This window comes from Pteronotus mesoamericanus, unplaced genomic scaffold (assembly GCF_021234165.1).
Source record: "Pteronotus mesoamericanus isolate MK-2021 breed Mesoamerican mustached bat unplaced genomic scaffold, CSHL_Meso_final contig_105, whole genome shotgun sequence".
Lineage (NCBI taxonomy): Eukaryota > Metazoa > Chordata > Mammalia > Chiroptera > Mormoopidae > Pteronotus > Pteronotus mesoamericanus.
The window spans coordinates 2802548-2820988 of NW_026555006.1; the positions used below are offsets into that span (position 1 = coordinate 2802548).

An 18441-nucleotide genomic window follows, 5' to 3' on the forward strand; every position below is an offset into this window, starting at 1 on the left:
AAGTTTAATGTCACAGTTCATATTAGGAATATTTCAAGATCAATCTAGAAATTACTCTAATCCATTTAATACAGACGTAGGTTGTTTAACTTAATTATTCAACTTAGAAAGGAAGTTATTAGAATCATTTTGGAGGTGGGAAACCCACAATCATCAAATTCACAGGGGTGTTTAACCATGATATTCCACATAAATCTATTTCTTTTTTACTGTCATTTATTAGTGAAATGAGGTAATTTAATATAACGGTAACTGACATTCTAGTAACCCTATCAGAGCATTCACTTAGTTCAATATCCTTCGCTTATATTCTACATACATAAGAGAGTCACAGTAAATTTGTGGAGGACTAATATTTCCATAGGCTTAATCAGAGCATTGCTTAAGCAAAAGTAAATTTGCTTGGCAAGTCCCTCCCCATTTTGGGCGTTATTTCTCCTGGCTACTGTATCAGGGATAGTCCCAGAAAGCCATTAGGAAAGCCTCCAGACTAAATAGCTTACAGGTTCAGCATTCTTTAAATTTATATGATTAGCCTCAACTAGAACAGCTGATATGGGACCAGACAAGCTATCCACTAGGAATTTATTTCCAAACTTTTACATTTGTCATTAAAAAAAAAAACAACGAAGAACCCGAAAACAAAAACAAACCCACAGCAACAATCTTATTTGTGATGCCTAGCAATCTCTTCTATATTTCCACGTATTAATTTGTCCCATTTTAACTCTCTGGTAATAGGCAAAATGATAGCACAACAAGTTTTGACTGATCAATAAATATTAGTGCAGCAGACTTCTACTGAATGAAAAATCTGAGGTTTTGTTACTCAGTCAAATATATGGTGCAATCAATTTTCATGACAAACACCTTTGGATAAAATGTGCTGATAAAAATCCAAGACCACAGAGATGTAACTCAATTAGAAAATTTTATTTAGATAAACCTATGATAGGTGGTAAGAAACTTGTGGTTAAAGTGAACCCTTTCTTGTGGCACTACATCAGCCTAGTTAGTGAATTCTCTTTCAGTTCAATATGGCAAAAGGAATCCACTTTTACTCTCTTTTAGGAATATGCCATTCCAATGAATTTTCCTCTTATGTTTGTAAAATGTGTATTTTCCCATTTGCCTTCACAGTATAATGAGAAGCTACACATGACAAGCAGCTACATAATGTTGTTACTTCGTAGAGAGAAATGTAATAACTTACCTTAAAATAGTTTTTCCTTCCTAATATGGATAGAACTTGATTTTAAATAAGGATGCCTAGTATTTTAAATCCCAGAAATAGTTATATTGTTTTCTGTTTATTAAATTGGGTTCCTAGATATTTCTATTTTCAGTCTTTCATATCACTTCTTTTTATTCTCATGACAGTAATTTAATAACGGGATGCTGCATTTTTTAAAAACACAGATTGAAACATCCTATCATACTTCATAGTCAGGCCTGCAATTCATTGAGAAATAGCACTAAAGCCTTAAAGAAGGCCTTTATTTTGTGTTTTAAAAAAGTGTCATAAGGAGTTAATAGGACACAGCTGTACTGGCTCTTTCTAATAAGCAGCTTCTGTCGCTTTGGTCACCACAGGTGTCTCTGTAACCTGCAAACTCTTATTACTAGTGTATCAAAGTTGTGCTACTTAACAGACTTCTTTAGTAAAACATAACAAAGCAATTACATGGCTGTTGATTGCAAGTCATAAAAAAAACCCCTCAAACACTGTTTTTCAAAAGAAACTACACTGCAATTTTTTGTCATTGTAAAATAAAAGGAACTAAGGAATTAAATGGAGGATAGAACAAAATAACAGCAGGTAGCCTGCTGAACTTAGCCACTACAGATGGTTTAGAAATAGTGTTTCCTTCTCCGTCAAGTTGTGGATAAAAGGAAAGGAGGAGATTCCTTACTGCCAGTGAATGGCAAAAGATTTAGCCAAGTCTCTAGTCTATGTATTTTGCCTCATAAAAGACCTTAGATGCTGCATTTTTATCTGTTTTTGGCACTGCTTTTCATCACCTTTAACTGAGTGTGAATAATAGCCTGATTTAATTTAAACAAATACAGGTGCTAAAGGTTCTTTATGTATAACAGGGGACATTTCCAAGGCAGAACGAAGTCATCCTATGAAATTTCCTAACCATTTGTTTAAAGAAATGAAGTATTAGATGAAGGAATTGCTTCAACATTCTTTTGCTTCACATTTTAAGGAAAGAATCATCTTTCTTTTCATATTTAGCTTACATAAAACAAAGTCTGAATGATGAACAAAACTTCAGGGAGCCACAAAATGAAGACAAATCAGGTGATTCAATTTCTGATTGTTCTATAATTGTTTAAATTAGTTAACTTTATAGCAGACTTGCTTTAAAATGAATGAATTTAATCTCCTTGTTCATAAACCAGCAATCTATGGTTATGATTGTGTTAACACACCCAAAGTAGCATCACGGGATGTTATGGCCACATGAGTAATTAAATATGATACAGTGTATTTCAGATGAGAAATGCAAATAGGCTAAATATAAAGAATTATTCATGGTTTACAGACATTATGATTACCAAACTAAGTAAAATTACCCTGACAGCTAGAAACGGGTTTTTTTCCTATTGAGAATATGGATGTGTGCAAAAGAATGCGTGCAATAAAGCGATTACATCAATTAGCATATGCTAGAGTTAAGCTATTACCAACTCCACTGGACTGGTCCTGCCTTCTTCACTGAAATTATTAAAATACAAACTTAGTAGTACGATTATATGTTAGACTTGCCTTGCCTTTTCTAAACATTATTTAAAAACAGATTTTTTCTAAATGTTAATAACATTACAACATTAGAACACACAGTACAAAGAAATGTACTCTATCTCTTTTATTGCAAAAAGATGAGAACAATGTATTTTGGTTTTGGTTTTCTAGTTATTCTTGAATTTAAGAAATCTTTATAAATTAAAGAATTCACACTTGTGACTAACTGCATGTGTTAGCTACAACAAATTGCTTCTAATTAAGTAAAATGTAGAGAATTTAATGCTAAGGATGAAAATGCTTATGATGATAAGAAACCAAACACAGTGATGACTTAAAAAAAAAAAGAAAGAGAGAAACCCAACTGTAACTTGTGAACAACAGTACCTTGCTCTATTGGCGTCCTTTGTCAGATCCCAGGCCCAGGTTATGAAATTTTGACTCAGGTAAGAGACAACAGATTCAGCACATAGCATTTGTGAGCAGAACACATTGGTTAATACACTTTCATCATGGTGGAGGTAGATAGCAAGAAGCTTTCTCTGAAAAAAGAAGAAAAAACTGATGAGTTAAAATATCCACTAATACAAGACTTCTTCAATGTTAGAAGAGTATAATCAGTCAATATAAGGAACAAAGACAAAAATTAAATGCTGTTCCCTAAGAGAATATCCAACACCTGGAGTTCTTAAGGCATCTATTAATATCAATAAATTTGTTTCCTGATACTCTAAACAGGCTAGGATGGTTACATTCCATTTTATAGACTGTCACAGATTCCTGTTAACATGTGCATGCCTATCTCAAGCAGATATTGCAAAAGAATTATGTTTTCTTTAAATAAAATGGGTTTACCATTCTTCATATTTAATACATACTTTATAAGTAAAGGAAAATTAATTTGAACTATTCAACTATACAAAGAAAGAACACAGGTTAAGGTTGAAAATAAAACTCTCTCACATATTTTCAATGTTTTTAATCTAAACACTGAATAATTTCTTCTACCTGAAAGGAAAAAATCTGAAATGAAGTTTTTCTTTACTTCTACAGGTAATTTCAAAGTCCTTAATGTGTTCCCATATTTAAGTCCTTATTTAAGACCATGTAACATCTAATTAATTGACCTTTGAAAGGATAAAAAAAAAGTTCACATGAATTCTTTCTAGTTTATATTTCAGAAAATGTGTAATGTAGTTTCTCATATGGAAAATTATTCTTTCCCTTTTGCTTGATAAAACTTGCTTTCAAGAAATGACATTTGGTCTTTTAAAAGTGGTCTCATCACAGTTGGACATTCAATAAAATAACTGAAACTGAAAACTAAATCAAGGGACATAAATTGCAACATATCAGCCTTCAAAACAACAATGATGATGAAAGAGCCTAAATTGCTGTTAACTGACTTCTGGTTCTACCTTGTAGAAGAGCTGAATTTAAGAACAGTCAGTTACTAGGAAACAGAAAGATAAAGTTTTATGGTAAAGATGATGTACAAACCAATCTGAAATTCTGGCAAGTGAAAATTTCAAGGAAGCTCAGGGTCTTTCTCCTCATATAAGATAAGGATGTGATGATAATTAAAAAAAAAACAAAAAACCTTGTGTGAGACACTAAACAAAAGAACATTTATAAAAAAATAAAAGGCTCATGTTGATAAAAGGCTAATTAAGTCTGATAAACATATCTGATGGAATTACCTGATAAATAATCCAAATTATAATAATAAAGAAGAATCACTGAAATACTTTCTTCAAAGGTAATCTTTGTACTAAATGAAAGTAGCCACATAAAGATTCCAAAAGCATCTACTACGCAGAGGAGGCAGTTAGTTACACACCCATTATCCACTTTAGTCCCCAGATTAAACCTGTAAAATGGTATTCTTATGGTATTCTTAACTTTATTAGTATATGAGGAAATTTAGGCTTAGAAAGCTGACTTGTCTTAAATTCTATAACTAGTTAAGTAAGCAATACATCTGGGGTTAAAACCTAGCAGTCTTTCTTTAATAAAATCACCAACACTGTGGGCAAGGCTTAAAGTTCTTATCCAATAGAAAGATGCCAGACTGTCCACTGCTCATACATCAGTGCTTCTGGGGCCTCAGGGACAGCATGTAATGGACATAAAGAACAGGATTTCTAAGTATAAGTAGCTCAGCTACTCCAACAGTAGCTGCTTCTATGTTTCAGGTCATTTATTCATTCATTCAACAAGCATTTGTTGAAATACTCTTTTTGTTAGGCCCAGCAGGAAGCAGGGGTGATAAAATGGTGAATAAGACAGACTCAGGGTTCTTCATCAATGTGGAAATCTGCAGATAACAGTAGCTGGCCTTTAGGAAGTTTGTAATCAGATACATTATTGAAGAGATACTTATCTGACAAATTCCTACTCATCCTTTAAGGCTCAAAGCAAATGCTTCTGTGAAACTTTCCCTGATTTCCTTAGGCAGAATTAAGAGTTTCCTTTTCCGGGCTATATCTTCCCATTAGTACCATAATTGTTTACCAATATTCCCTCTAGACAAAGTCTCTCAAGTGTAAGATTTGGCCGGGTCTCTTTCAATCTTCTTTGCATCCCTAAGCTAGATCTCAGTGTGTCTGAAGAAAGAAACTTGAATGCTGATTTCAACCGTAATACCCCCCACCTCTCCACCCGGCAAAAAAGACACCAAATGGCAATAGCAATGCCAAATCACTTTTAGCAAATGAATCTAGAAATGTGCTACTTTAGGGAAAGGAGCATGAACCTGGCAGCACTAACAAATTCAGAGTTCCTCTTCTTAGGAGCTCTCTAGCTGAATAGACGGAGGGATATCAACTTCTAATTCTGCTTGACCGTATCTCAGCAACTACATTTAATGAGAAACTGGGAACAAGAGAGCAGTCCACTTGAAATCAGCATATTTCTAACCAAACAATGGCAATGGTTAATCTTTAAAATGCCTATTTCTCTCAAGAACACTGAAATGGAACATTTAGACTTTGGGAAAGAGATTAGTGATTTACATTGCTATCTCACTGATTTAATTTAAATGCTCTTCCAAACCAAACACACATGTGCTGAAGAGGCTACCAAGAAACCCAACAAGCAAAGTTCCCTCTAAGTGCAGCCGACAGTGTTGACTGAAACTAAACTTGGAAATCCAGGGCACTAATGCACAACATCAAGCAATAAAACAGCATCTCTTTGGCAATATTTAATTTAAAAAAAGAAGAAAGAGGCAGGCGAAGATCAGGCACTGTCTGTTTTGGAGGATCAACCATTCTGCATTTCAAAGCATTGGTCCCTGCAATATCCAGGTTACTGTGCTAGAATCTCAACTATTATATCGCAATTGTGAGAGGGAGGGCAAAGATGTGTTTACTCAGTGATTAGGCCCTTAGAATAAGCCTCTAGCTCCTAGAGAGACAGCTCACCACTTATTCATTTGGGCCAATTCACAAAGCCTAGGAAGATTAAACATCCATGCTGAGAAGACAAGCGAATGCAGACGGTGAAAAAGAAATAAAAATTCTTTAAAAACTCTGAGATGACTTCATTATTTTTCCACAAGGAAACTTTAGGAAAGTGTTTAGTTAGAGAAAAACCCACATTGACCTCTCTCTAAACCCTTAATCTTTCCTTTGTGGTGGCATTGCTTTGTGGTAAGCTACTGGCTCGCCTCGCCCCTCTTTTCACTGGAAGCTGAGAGAAAAAAGGCTCTGGAGAAACAGTTTTCGTTCCAGGGACACAAACCCCTGACACTGTTAAACATGAGATGCCAAGAGAACACACTTAAAAAAAAAAAAAATCTCACTTTAAGCTCTAAACTGTGAGAAAAGAAATGATAAAAGGAGTATCAGGAGAGGATCTTCAGGCTGGGGGTATTCCCATAGTAGCTTTCAAAAAGGGACGTGGGATCATCTTAAAATAATCTTTTCTCTCTAACGTAATAAGCTTTCAACAACAAAAAATTTTTCTTCTGTTATTATGACAGTAATAATAAATAAAATATAAAGACTCTTAATAATATGCAAGTACTACTAAATTCAGGCTACATAAATTTCATTAAATTACAGGCACAGCAAAATGAACCCCAGACTCAGATTTCTGATTATTTTTATTTAGCTCAATTAAACACAGGCCAAAACAGTGAAAAATGAGTTTGGCATATCAGAAAACTACTTTTCTTAAGAAAGGGCATCTAGTACATAGAAAAAGCACAAGAAAAAGGTTTTGTTTTCCATTACTATTACCATTTGCCCTGTGGCCCATTAATAATTTAGTTCAATAACATTTGCAAAGTACCTATGTGTTAGGCATTGAGAATATAAAGATGAATAAAACAATGTTTCCTGCCCTCAAAGAGTTGGAGGGAGAATGGTTTATGAGGAAGCAAAGATTTCATCGCAGTACCACATAATAAGATTAGGGAATTAAAAAAATTATCTTTTATTCGTCCTTTGTAATTGGCAGAAAGGGGGTAGTAAGTCTGGTAGGAGACAAAGGCAAGCTGCCAACCTACACTCTCCTCAGACTCCCTGTTTATGATCTAAGTTTTGGTAATACAGTGTTTTAAAGTAACAGAAAGTCTGTGCTAAACCCAGTTTTGCCATACTCAAACTTTTCCAAGTACCTCAACATGTCCTCTGCAGCTCTTCTGTTTTCAATCTAGGCTTAATTAGGATCATTCCAATACATTGACTGCTTCCATAATCCTGTTCCTGTATATGAATGTTCATAGGTCTAGCCCAGCATGCAATGGTAACTCAAGTCAACAGAGGCAGGGCAACATGAAGCCACACTGTATAGGTTTAAATTCCTGCTTTGCTACCTCCCACCAGCTGTGTGACCCTGGGAAAGATACTTCACTTTTCTGTGCCTTGGGTGCCATATAGCTCTGGAGGTCAGAAGCCCAATGCTTTGTTTGGAATGGGCTGTTGATATGAATGCTTTAGTAGGGCAGGTCCTAGGGTCTAAGCGTGAACATCAGATGGGCTGCTTTTTAACGAAGGTGACACTTGAGCTGAATTTTAAAAGCAGAGTATAGTAACTAACTTCTCTGTAACTTGAGCTTAATTTTAAATTTAGGTTATCCTAAGGAAAAAGATGAGGGAAAAAGAGAAAGCAAAGAGAAAAGTTTAGGAAAAGCCCAGTGATGTCAGTGGCCTGATGTGTTCAAAGAATTCAAAGTCTAGTAATTTTTGAAGAGAGAAGAACCAGAATGCACACTGATTTGTGGAAAGAGTCAAGACAGTTTGCTCTCTTTGGCTCCGAAAACTAAGTTCAGGGACCAACAGGCAGCAACAAACTAGAGAGGTTCCAGAAGGAAAGAGCTGGCTACTGAAGATGAGATGCCAAGATGGTGTCTTTTTCTTCTGACTTCCTGAAGCAGATGTTGGGGTAGCACTCTGAGATTGTGAGGACACTGATATATTCGAGTCCCATGTAGAACTTTCAAATGGAAGTCATAGGTTAAGAAAAAACAAACAAAAAGCCTAAAGCAAAGCCAAACTCTTTTCACAAAATGAACTGACAAATACTCATTGGGTATAAAGCTTTATCAGTTTTCATTATTTAGATTGTGATACCCAGATCATGAAATATCTTTGAGGAAGGACAACATGTGAATGAAGTTTTTATGAATAAGGAAATTAGAAGCTCAAGTGATTGGCTATTATGGCAAACTGCAGAGAGGCAGCCAGGCTTTTTGGGGAGGCTGGGAGAGAGATTACGGAGGTAAGAATGTAGGCAGTTTCAGGCCAGACCAAAGACCTCATCTCATTCGTTTTCCAGGTGAACACTTAGGAGCGTAACAAAGACTGGAAAAGCAGTCACATAAAAGAGCAGGCAGGATTTTTCTGATTCTCTACTCTTCTCTCCTGAGATGAGTAACTACCTTTCGTTAACCACAGGCCTGCTAAAGAGACAGAAGAACATGAGTGTGAATGTGAAGTACCCACTTTGAAGAGCAGTCATCAATGAACACACCCCTCTCCCACTTTGAGGCCACTGAGGAAGAGAAAAAGAACCTGTAGTCTGGCTATCTCATCTGTTTCCATGTTTGACGGTGTGGGGGAACCACAGCAATAAAGAATTGAAGATTAACAGTAATTTTTCATTAAAAATGTGTTGATAACACATTCTTCCTGAAAAATTAGGAATTCCAATTATTTGTGGGTACATATGTTCAGTAACTTTCTAGTACTGTCACATATTGTCTGACAGCTTTCAAAGTAGAATGCTGTAAATTATAAAAACAAGCTAAGCTGAGTCTAAACATATAGAATTGTACTGATTCTTTTTTTTTTAAATAATTGTAGTAATTCTTAACTACTCATTCAGTAGTGTTCAGTAGGACAGTTAGTAAACTAAGGCAGGGAGGAGGAGGGAGACATGTCTCTCCTTTTGATCCACCAGTCTGGAGCCTGGTCCAGTAAGATTGCCAGGCATCCTGAACATCACAAGCAAAGATAGCACAAGAGGAAGGGAATCCTTGAGATTCTCTGCTGGGAAAGGGAGCCTCTGTAGCAAATTCATTAGCTAAGACAAAATAGCCTTTACTAGGTGAGAAAGAAAGCCTTTTTAGCTGTACATTATTGCCAAGGTTTAGAAGGGGGAGGAGAAGGGGTACCTAGAAGCTAGTTAAGGTATATAATCCCTGAACCCCAATAAATCACTGCACTCAAATTAGCTGAGTGCCTACTTGTAGCCTTGCTTCAAGTGAACAGAATAAATTTACTAACAAAGTTACTAGCAACTTTATTTCCTCTATACATGCGGCATTTCAGACTGGTTGGGCACCTGCTAGCAGCTTTGTGTTCATATGTGTTTCATAAATAAATTTACTATCTCATTTCCACTATACATGTTGTCTCTCACTTTATTTCATCTCTTGCGAGCAAGACAAGAACCAGAAACAAGCTTGGTGGGGGATAGGTCCTTGACTCAAGTCTCTCCCCAGTAACAACAGGAATGGCAGAAAATGCTAATAGTTCCTCAATATTTTCCATTTCTTCCTTAGAGAGAATATTTCTTTATTTTTTTAATTAAATTAATGGCCTACTGAAATAAAGAATGCATTTCTCAGCCTCCTTTTTAAACAAGGGTGACTATGTAACTAATTTCTGGCCAATATAAGCAGAAGTGTTAGTTTGAGCTCTAGTAGTCACAGTGAATCATGATACAACCTGAATCGTACCACACAGTGGAGCAACATAACAGAAGAAACCTGAGTTTCTGACTCTGTGATATGTCATACAAGGCCTGGACTACCTGTGGACTTTCTGAAGAAAAGAGAGAAATTAACTTCTATTTTGTTTAGGCCATTATTATTATTTTTCTGTTATAAGTAACCAAACTCAACCCTAATTCTTATAATAGGTTAACTATAAGAAATCCCTAGTCATACATAAAAAATGATAGTCATTAACCCATAAGATCTGAAGATAAACATTTATAGATTTGTTCTTGGCCCATCAGACGCTTGTAGTCTTCAATGGGCCCTGAATTACAATTTAAGGGATTTTAGCTACTCCGGGCCTTAGGCAATGACCTGACTCATCATTTAGAAAGCTCCATTTTGTATATGTTAATGAGAAAAGATGAGAAGGCACTATCCTTGGGAGGCCAAATAGAAACCCTGATTGGATGAAGACAAAAGACGACACAGAGGCTTTTTTTTGCAACTTCGTGTGCAACTAGTTTAGTCTTCATACAAAGATCAGGAAGAGTCTTCAGTGCTAACATGTGGTCCAGTTCATTTAATATCCATATCCATAGAGGATAGCCTACTGGGATTTGTAATGATGTACCAGTGAAGTGTATATCTACCTGAAATGTCATGTGTGCCATATTATACATATTTAAAACCCAATAGGATGGTTGAAGTCATACTAAGTGATTGGTTCACGTATTTATTTGTCTACACATACATAATTTTTAGAGCACAAGAGGAGACATGTTATACACACTATCATGCATCTCGCTTTTTTCCCTTAACAATGTATCTTGAACATCATTCCACATCAATATATATGAAGTAGCTTCATTCTTTTTAATGGTTCCATAGTATTCCACTGAATAGATAACATTTAAGTTACTTCCAATTTTTTGCTATTATAAAAATGCAATAGTAAATGTCCTTGTATTTATCTTATTTCTCATATGCTTAAATATATAGGCAGAAAAAATATCTGCTATTATGATAAGTTAAACTGATTTATTAGTATAGTTTTAATCCGTGTTTTTTGTATTATGGAAGATATGAAATATCTTTTCATATTTATGAGTTGTTTCACTTTCTTTTTGTGAAATACCTGCTTATACATAGCTTACCTATATTGGGTTGTTCTCTTTTTCTTATTGATTTTCGGAGTTCTTCATAAGTGTATGTGCACAAGAAATTATGTGTCCAATGTCTTTAATAGAAAAATAACTATGTACTATTTAACATCAAAATACTTTGATTTTCTTAACAGTTATTTATCAAGGGCTGTAAATGACAGGGCAAACATAAAATCAATAGGTTCTACTGAAAGGCTTTACAGAGGAAAGGCCAGGACGCATTAGTGTAGGTCTATGAAAAAGCAGTATTATCCTTTTCTGTTTTGGTAGGCATTCAAAGGAATGTGTGGGAAAAACAGGATACTAGATGATACATATGTATAAAAAGGTACACAAAAACTAACAGGCTATGATATTTAGGAGCTAAAACGTTTGTAAATTACACTACTGCACTGTGATTTTTTAATCATTGCCTGACACTCCAAAACTACATGTATACAAATATACACAGCTACTCAGGCTCATTGCCACGAATTTCTCCCTTTCAATCCATCCTACCAAACTGCTACCACGTTACTTATTTCTGTATAGTCATGTGCTGCTCAACAATACAAACATGTTCTGAGAAATGCATCATTCGATGACTTCATCATTGTGTGAACATCAGAATGCACTTACTCAAACCTAGATTGTATAGCTTGGTATATACCTGGGGTATATGGCATACCACAGTTGTACAATACGTGCATTTTGTTACAGACTGAAATGTTGCTGTGTGGCACATAATTGTAGCACAGCTCTGACAGTGTCACCCTCTTCTTCAAAAACTTTCAAAAGCTAATCACTGCGTAACAAAAACAAAAGTCTTTAGCTGGCATTCAGGAATTTCCATGATGAAACCTCACTGTGTTCTTCAATTTTAGCCCTGTCTCCTACTGCTCCCTTCCATGTACCATATACTCATATACCAATTAAACAGGCCTACTCATCTTCTCAACATGTGCATCTGAATAACTTGATTTCTGTTAAGGTAAAGATTCATTTTCCAAAGTGGGTTAATTGTCAAGATATTTTTATGCCCATTTGAGAGGAAATAAAATGGAGGCGTATATTGCTAGTTTTAGGACCTAGTTTGAAGTCTAAATCTGCCTAATTTATTCAAAGTCCATCTACTATAAGCACGTAGTCTTAGATGTTTCACATGCATTTCAAAGATGTTTTACATATATTGATTTTTGTTAATGTTGTGAGATATACATTACAATACAAACTTTTAAGTATAGAAATTGATGCTCAGAGAGGTTCAGGAACCTGGTTAATAGCACAGAGCTAGCAAATGGGGAGCCTGAATTCAAATATTCTAATTAGTATTATACCATACCTCTTATTTTTCAGTAAACATGTTTAAGATTAGATATAAAAGAGATTTCCTGAATTTACAAGTAAAATGCCTGGAGATCTAATTTAGCTCTTTATCCTTTTAAAATAGGTAATATGAATAACAAATATTTCCTAGGGCCAGGGCAAACCATTTGGAAGAAATGATACAAATATGGATGAAGTCCATTTATGGAAATCAGCCTTGTTTTTGATATTTTAATGAATTTTACCTATATTTCTTTTCAAATATAGATAAAGTAGTCCACAAAAAGATGGTAAGAGCAATAAAATGAGAACATTTTTTACACAGCAGCATATCTTAAAACTAATTTACTAAAATTTTAACTAGTTTAGAAAATAATTTGATTATGGACACTAAGATTTTTACAATTTTAGTTAAATCTGAAAACTCTGTTGGAGTATTATAGGCAAATTCTAAATGTGGTACTAACGATGTACTGTTTAGTGTTCACATCTAATAGAACAGAGATTTGATACTGTCAAATTTATGTTAAAGATCAATGTTTTTACTTATATATATGTTTGTAGATTTCCTTTTTAAAAATCACATTTCAAACTAAAAATATTTAATAATGGTTATTTTCAGATTTGAGATGATGTGTTAACTCTTTTTTTTTTTTTACTTTAAATGCATCAATATTATTATTTTACAGCCAACATTTTATCTGTAAAATAAAAATATACTTTAAAAATTATATTAGCATCTAGGTCTTATTTCACAGATGTGTAGAATGCTGTTCTAGCTGCCATGTACAATTAGTCTAAAAACACTGTCTGTCTTTAAAGAATTTTAATTGAAAAGAAAACAAAAGACAAGATGAACAGACTGGGCATATTTTCCAAAGCACAAATAAGTTTGTTTGTCTGGTTTTTCTGGATGACAGAGGGTTGGAAATTCACCAACTATAACTGTGACTTCAGATTAGTGTAGAATTTATTTTTCTTAAAAAACGTTGATCAGTGATAGTATTTAGATTTAACATGTGGAAGTGGAAATAGCCCTATTTCACTACTTTAAAATGGGTTCATTTTTTTTTTAAATAATAAAACTTGATTAACAGGCACTGTTAAAGCAAAACTCATTTTAGTGCTGTAAATGCTCATAGATGTTTTCAAAATTCTGGGATTGTTCTTAAAGCTAGTTCATAAATTACATTTTGAAAAATAAATTTTGTTATTTTACAAAAATTTCTCAAATTTGTCCAAAATTGCGTAACAGCACCATAGCAACAGGGCTGGGTGCATGTATGGGTAGCATCCTATTTAATCCTTACCACACCATATAAAGTAGATATCATCATCGTCTCCCCCCATCCCCATCAGAAATAGGCTCATTACTTGTTTGGGGCCAGTGTTACTAATTGGGAAATCAAAAATTGAGCACTGGTTTCCTTAATTTGTGTGTAATATTTTGAAACAGCACTAGTCTGAAGTCCAGATCTAAGGAGATGTAACAGGATTACTGTTATCAAAGCCCAGTCTCCAAATGGGATGCTGGAAAAGGAATAATCATTCAACCCTGACACTGGGATTTTTATTGCTGTTGGTTTTTAGTTACTACAAATGTCTAATCATTCTCTAGGGTACTTTTTGTTGTGAAGAGAATTCAGGGGTAGGAGAAATGAGAGTTGGAAAGGCTTTAAGGAGAAAAAGAACCTTCTTTCAAGAAACTCTCAGGGACTCATGATATAGACAGTAGTAACTTTTCTGCAACCTTAATTAAGGAAGCAAACTACTATTCACTTATCTAAAAACAAAATACAAGCCTCGCTCAACAAATATCTTTAATTCATTAGGTAGTGCTGGGAACTACAATGCCCTCCATGTCTTGGCTCTTGCTGATCATCCCAGCCTCACGCCCCGCAACCAGCTCTCTGTCTTGCATTTTTTGGTCTCTGTCTTAATATTTTGGTTTGTATTTTCCTCTTGCCTTTCCTTCAGACTCTCCCCACCCTCCACTGCCCATTATTTGCCCAAGTATTAGCCACCCTATAAGATTCAGGTCAGAAGTACCTCAAGAAATCAATCTCCCTGAACTTCTAAGGTAGATGAAGTACCTCTCCTCTTTGCTTCTATACCATGTTATATTACATAAATCTGCTTATATTTTTTTTTATCTTCCCCACTAACTGTGAGCAATGAATACAGGAAACCTCTGTACCCCATTTGAAATATGATAAGTATTTATGGCCTTCAACTGATTGAACATTCTTAATAATGAAGGGAATGGGGGGTTCATAAAACTTATCAACCCATTGTCAAAAGTCAAACTTTGTTGCAATATACTTAAACACAAGAACTTAAAATACCTGACTTAAGTTGGAGCTCTGCTTTGGACAGTATTGTAAATGTCTCATGAAAAAGGCAGAAAGAACTATGAGCACTCTCAGCAAGAAGTGCTCTCAAATAAAACCAGTTTGAAGCAGTTTTCATTAAGATGGATTGAATGTGGCATTGTGAGAAACACTTTATCAAATGTAGTGTTTTACTTAGTGATTAACTATATACGAGTTGATGAAGCTCCCCAAATCCTTTGTAATCCCACCACTCCAATAAACATTTAATGAGTATATAAGTTCAAAAAGCCTAGCAGAGGATTTAAACCTTCAATCTTGTTTTTATTTACTCTTGGAACTCAATTTCTCACTTCAAGTGAAGAATGCTGGTGCTTGAAGCTCATCTGTTGCCCTGGTAAAATTAATGTGCCCCCCACAGTTTAAAGTAAATATGTGATATTTAAGATGAAAGAAATTTGGTAAGAATGCCATACTATTGGTCACACTTGCCTTAAAATATCTGAACATCAGCAAATTGTTTTCTTAAAAATGATTCATTCAGAAGTTTTAAAATATAATGTTGAAAAGATTTGTTATTAACTCTCAAATGTGAAATACGAAAAAGGAGATACAAAGCTTGATAAATGAATTATGCAGTACAGCAGTTAGCCCAGAAAACTAGTATGTATAAACCAATACTTGCCTGTGTTGGAACCAATACTTGCCTGTGTTCGAACACCTGAGTTCATATGTAGCTTTTACTACTTACTACTTACATGTCTTTGGGCTAGTCATTTAGCTTTTCTGAGCTCCGTCATCCCTACAATGTTAATGTTAATATTATATATGTATCATTTGGTTGATGATGATAATAAATGCACCTGCTTAGATTTAATTTTGAATAATTTATTTATCATATGGATTAATTTTACTTAAATTTAGAGTAACAGTAACCAATGAATAAATGGTTGATCTTTAACTTGGATAAGAGAAATGAGAAAAGAAAACAATCTGTGAGCAAGGGGGGAAAGATAAGGATGGTTAGGAGTCTAAAGAAGTCAGTGGATTTTGGTAGGAATCTAATACAAAGCAACACACGTAGTTTTATGAACTAATGATTTTCATCCATTAAAACACCAAGGCACTAACTTAGTGAAAGTTCTTTTGTCTATTATATACTGTATATTTAAATAAGTATCTTCATTTAATGTTATGTTTACAAACATCACAGTACACTTTATGGTAGCTTTTTAAATGGGATTTAAAAGATGTCTGCGTTGATTTTGGGAACTACTATTTAAGTTACTTCAACTGTTTAACAATCTTGCTGGAAAGCAGAGACATATATCTCAAATACATTCTTATCAAACAATGAACTGAAAAATAAATTATTTTAAAGTTGTAATTAGATACTCTTTCAAATATGTTTATGTCCAACAATAAGTAATTGTTTAAATAGAATAGCTTGGCCATACAATGAGAGACTCTATAACCATTAAAAATGCTGTTATAATAAAGTATTTGGCATTATTTACATTCTTGGAAAAACAGTTCAACCTGAATCAAACAAAGCTTTTAAACCTAGTATCTATTTCTCAGGAAATAGAGAGACAGAGGAACAATTTAAATAATATCACAAGGAAACAATCACACAAATCCAGAATTTGGAACAATGTAAAAATCACCTGGCATAATTTCTTCACAAAGCAAATACAATTGAAAAGAAAAAAAGGAGAGGTGGTGCTTGCTTAAAAGAGATTTAAGAAATTTTACAGCCAAATATAATTCATGATTCTTGAGTGGATCATGGTTCCAAAAGAAACAGTTTAGAAAGATATAAGATGATATTAGAGAATTGCTCTTAATTTTGTTACACGTGATAATGGTACTGTGATGATGTAGGAGAGTATCATTATTTTTGTAAACTGCATGCAGATGTTTTTAGGGGTAGAATATGATGTCTATAATATACTTTGAAATGGTTTAGTAAAAAATAATGAATATACAAGGGTATCCTAAATGTTTTTGTGCCGTTTTAAGTTTTAATAATGTCAAACATTTAACTACTACAAACTTAAAAAAATCATTTGAAACTTTCTTTATATTTCTTTTACATTTGTTTATTTTTGTGAATTTTCAATAATAAAATTTAAATTTATTTTCTGTTCCAGTCAATGTTTGCCATTTTAAATCAGAGAAGTAAAACAAAAATTTATCATAAAAATTATTCATTAAATTACCATATTTAATTAAGTATAAAAATATAAATAATTAAATTTCAAATACTGCTCTTTTATAAGTGAGTAGCAGTTAAATTTTGAGGCTATTAAAGCTTAAAATGCCTTTAAAACTTTTAAATGCCCTGTACATAGAAGAAGCAAATATGGCAAAGTTTTAGTAATTATTAAATCTAGGTAAAGGGAATTCAGGTGTTTATTGTACTATTCTGTTTTACTTTTTCTGTATTAGAACCATATTAATAAAAAGTTAAAATATTATAAAATATAATTAAAATAATCATGTAATATTAAAAGGTGAAAATAAGCTGTATTATCAACATTATAACAACTCAATTTTATATTAAATATGCACAAATATACTTATCAAAAAATATAATAAAATTATGAAAAAAATACATAAAGTTAACCATTAATCTTTGTTAGAATGTTTTCTTTCTGCTTTTCAGTATTTCCATAAACCTGTATTTACAGAAACTATAAACATGCATTATAAACATGGATTTCTTCAGAAATAATGTCTATTTTATATAGATTTAAGAGTTAAAAATAGATACTTAAAACAGTCTTTATAAAGAGTTACTCCACTATTTTTAGGGTAAAAAACAGTTCATGTTTATATTTCTTTTCTCCTTTTTAACCCTCACCTGAGGATATGTGTTTATTGATTTTAGAGAAAGAGGAAGGGAGAAGGAGAGGGCGATGGAGATGGAGAGGGGGAGGAGAGGAAGGAAGAGAGAGAAAGGAAGAGAGAGGGAAAGAGGGGGAGAGGGGAAGAGAAAGAGGGAGAGAAGGAGGGAGGGGGTGTGGGGGGAGACAGAGAGATACGTGAGAGAGAAACATCAGTCAGTTGCCTTCCGTATGTGCCCCTACCCAGGGATCGAACCCACAACCTAAGCATGCTGAGGAATCAAAGCAACAGCCTTTTGGTGTATGGGATGCTCCAACTAACTGAGCCACCTGGCCGGGGTGATGTTTATTATTTCTTAATCTACTTCATTACACTGTCAGTGATAGCTATGTCTGATTACTAATTATTGCCTTAGAATTCAATTTTTAAAACTTGTTTGTAATAAATTTTTCTTTAGGTTAGAGTTTAACATAAGCTAAAAACTAGAAATTTCAGAGGCATTCTTGTACTTTATTCTCAAAATTCCAGGCTCTCTTTCCTTCTAAGAACCTTCCTTCTACTCCATCTACACACTATTCCTTCCTCTCCCTCTTTTCCCTTCATTCATTAAACATATAGAGTATTTGTTATGTATAAGAATGTAAGGTACACAGTCACTACTAAAAAGAAAATAATATAGTGAGAAGATATTTAGAGAGAAAATAAGTAAGTATAAGCAATGTGTTAAGTGTAACAAGAGCAGAGGGTATGACTGCAAAGTACTAAAGGAATACGTGCGGTCAATATAATAGTGAGTATTGGAAAAGCCTGGAAAAGATAAGTTTTAGAGGAAGTGTAGAGTCAACCAGGTAAAAAGCAGGATGAAAGGCA

At 34.0% G+C, this 18441-nt stretch overlaps 1 protein-coding gene across 1 annotated transcript in view; it reads right to left on the reverse strand.

Annotated features, from left to right (window-relative positions):
- The window catches only part of FAF1 (Fas associated factor 1), a 394387-nt gene that overhangs the window by 118610 nt on the left and 257336 nt on the right, over positions 1 to 18441 (reverse strand). The window contains exon 13 of the mRNA XM_054572862.1: positions 3140 to 3294. Within this exon, the coding sequence (XP_054428837.1) occupies positions 3140 to 3294 (155 nt within the window). The remainder of the gene's footprint in view (positions 1 to 3139; positions 3295 to 18441) is intronic.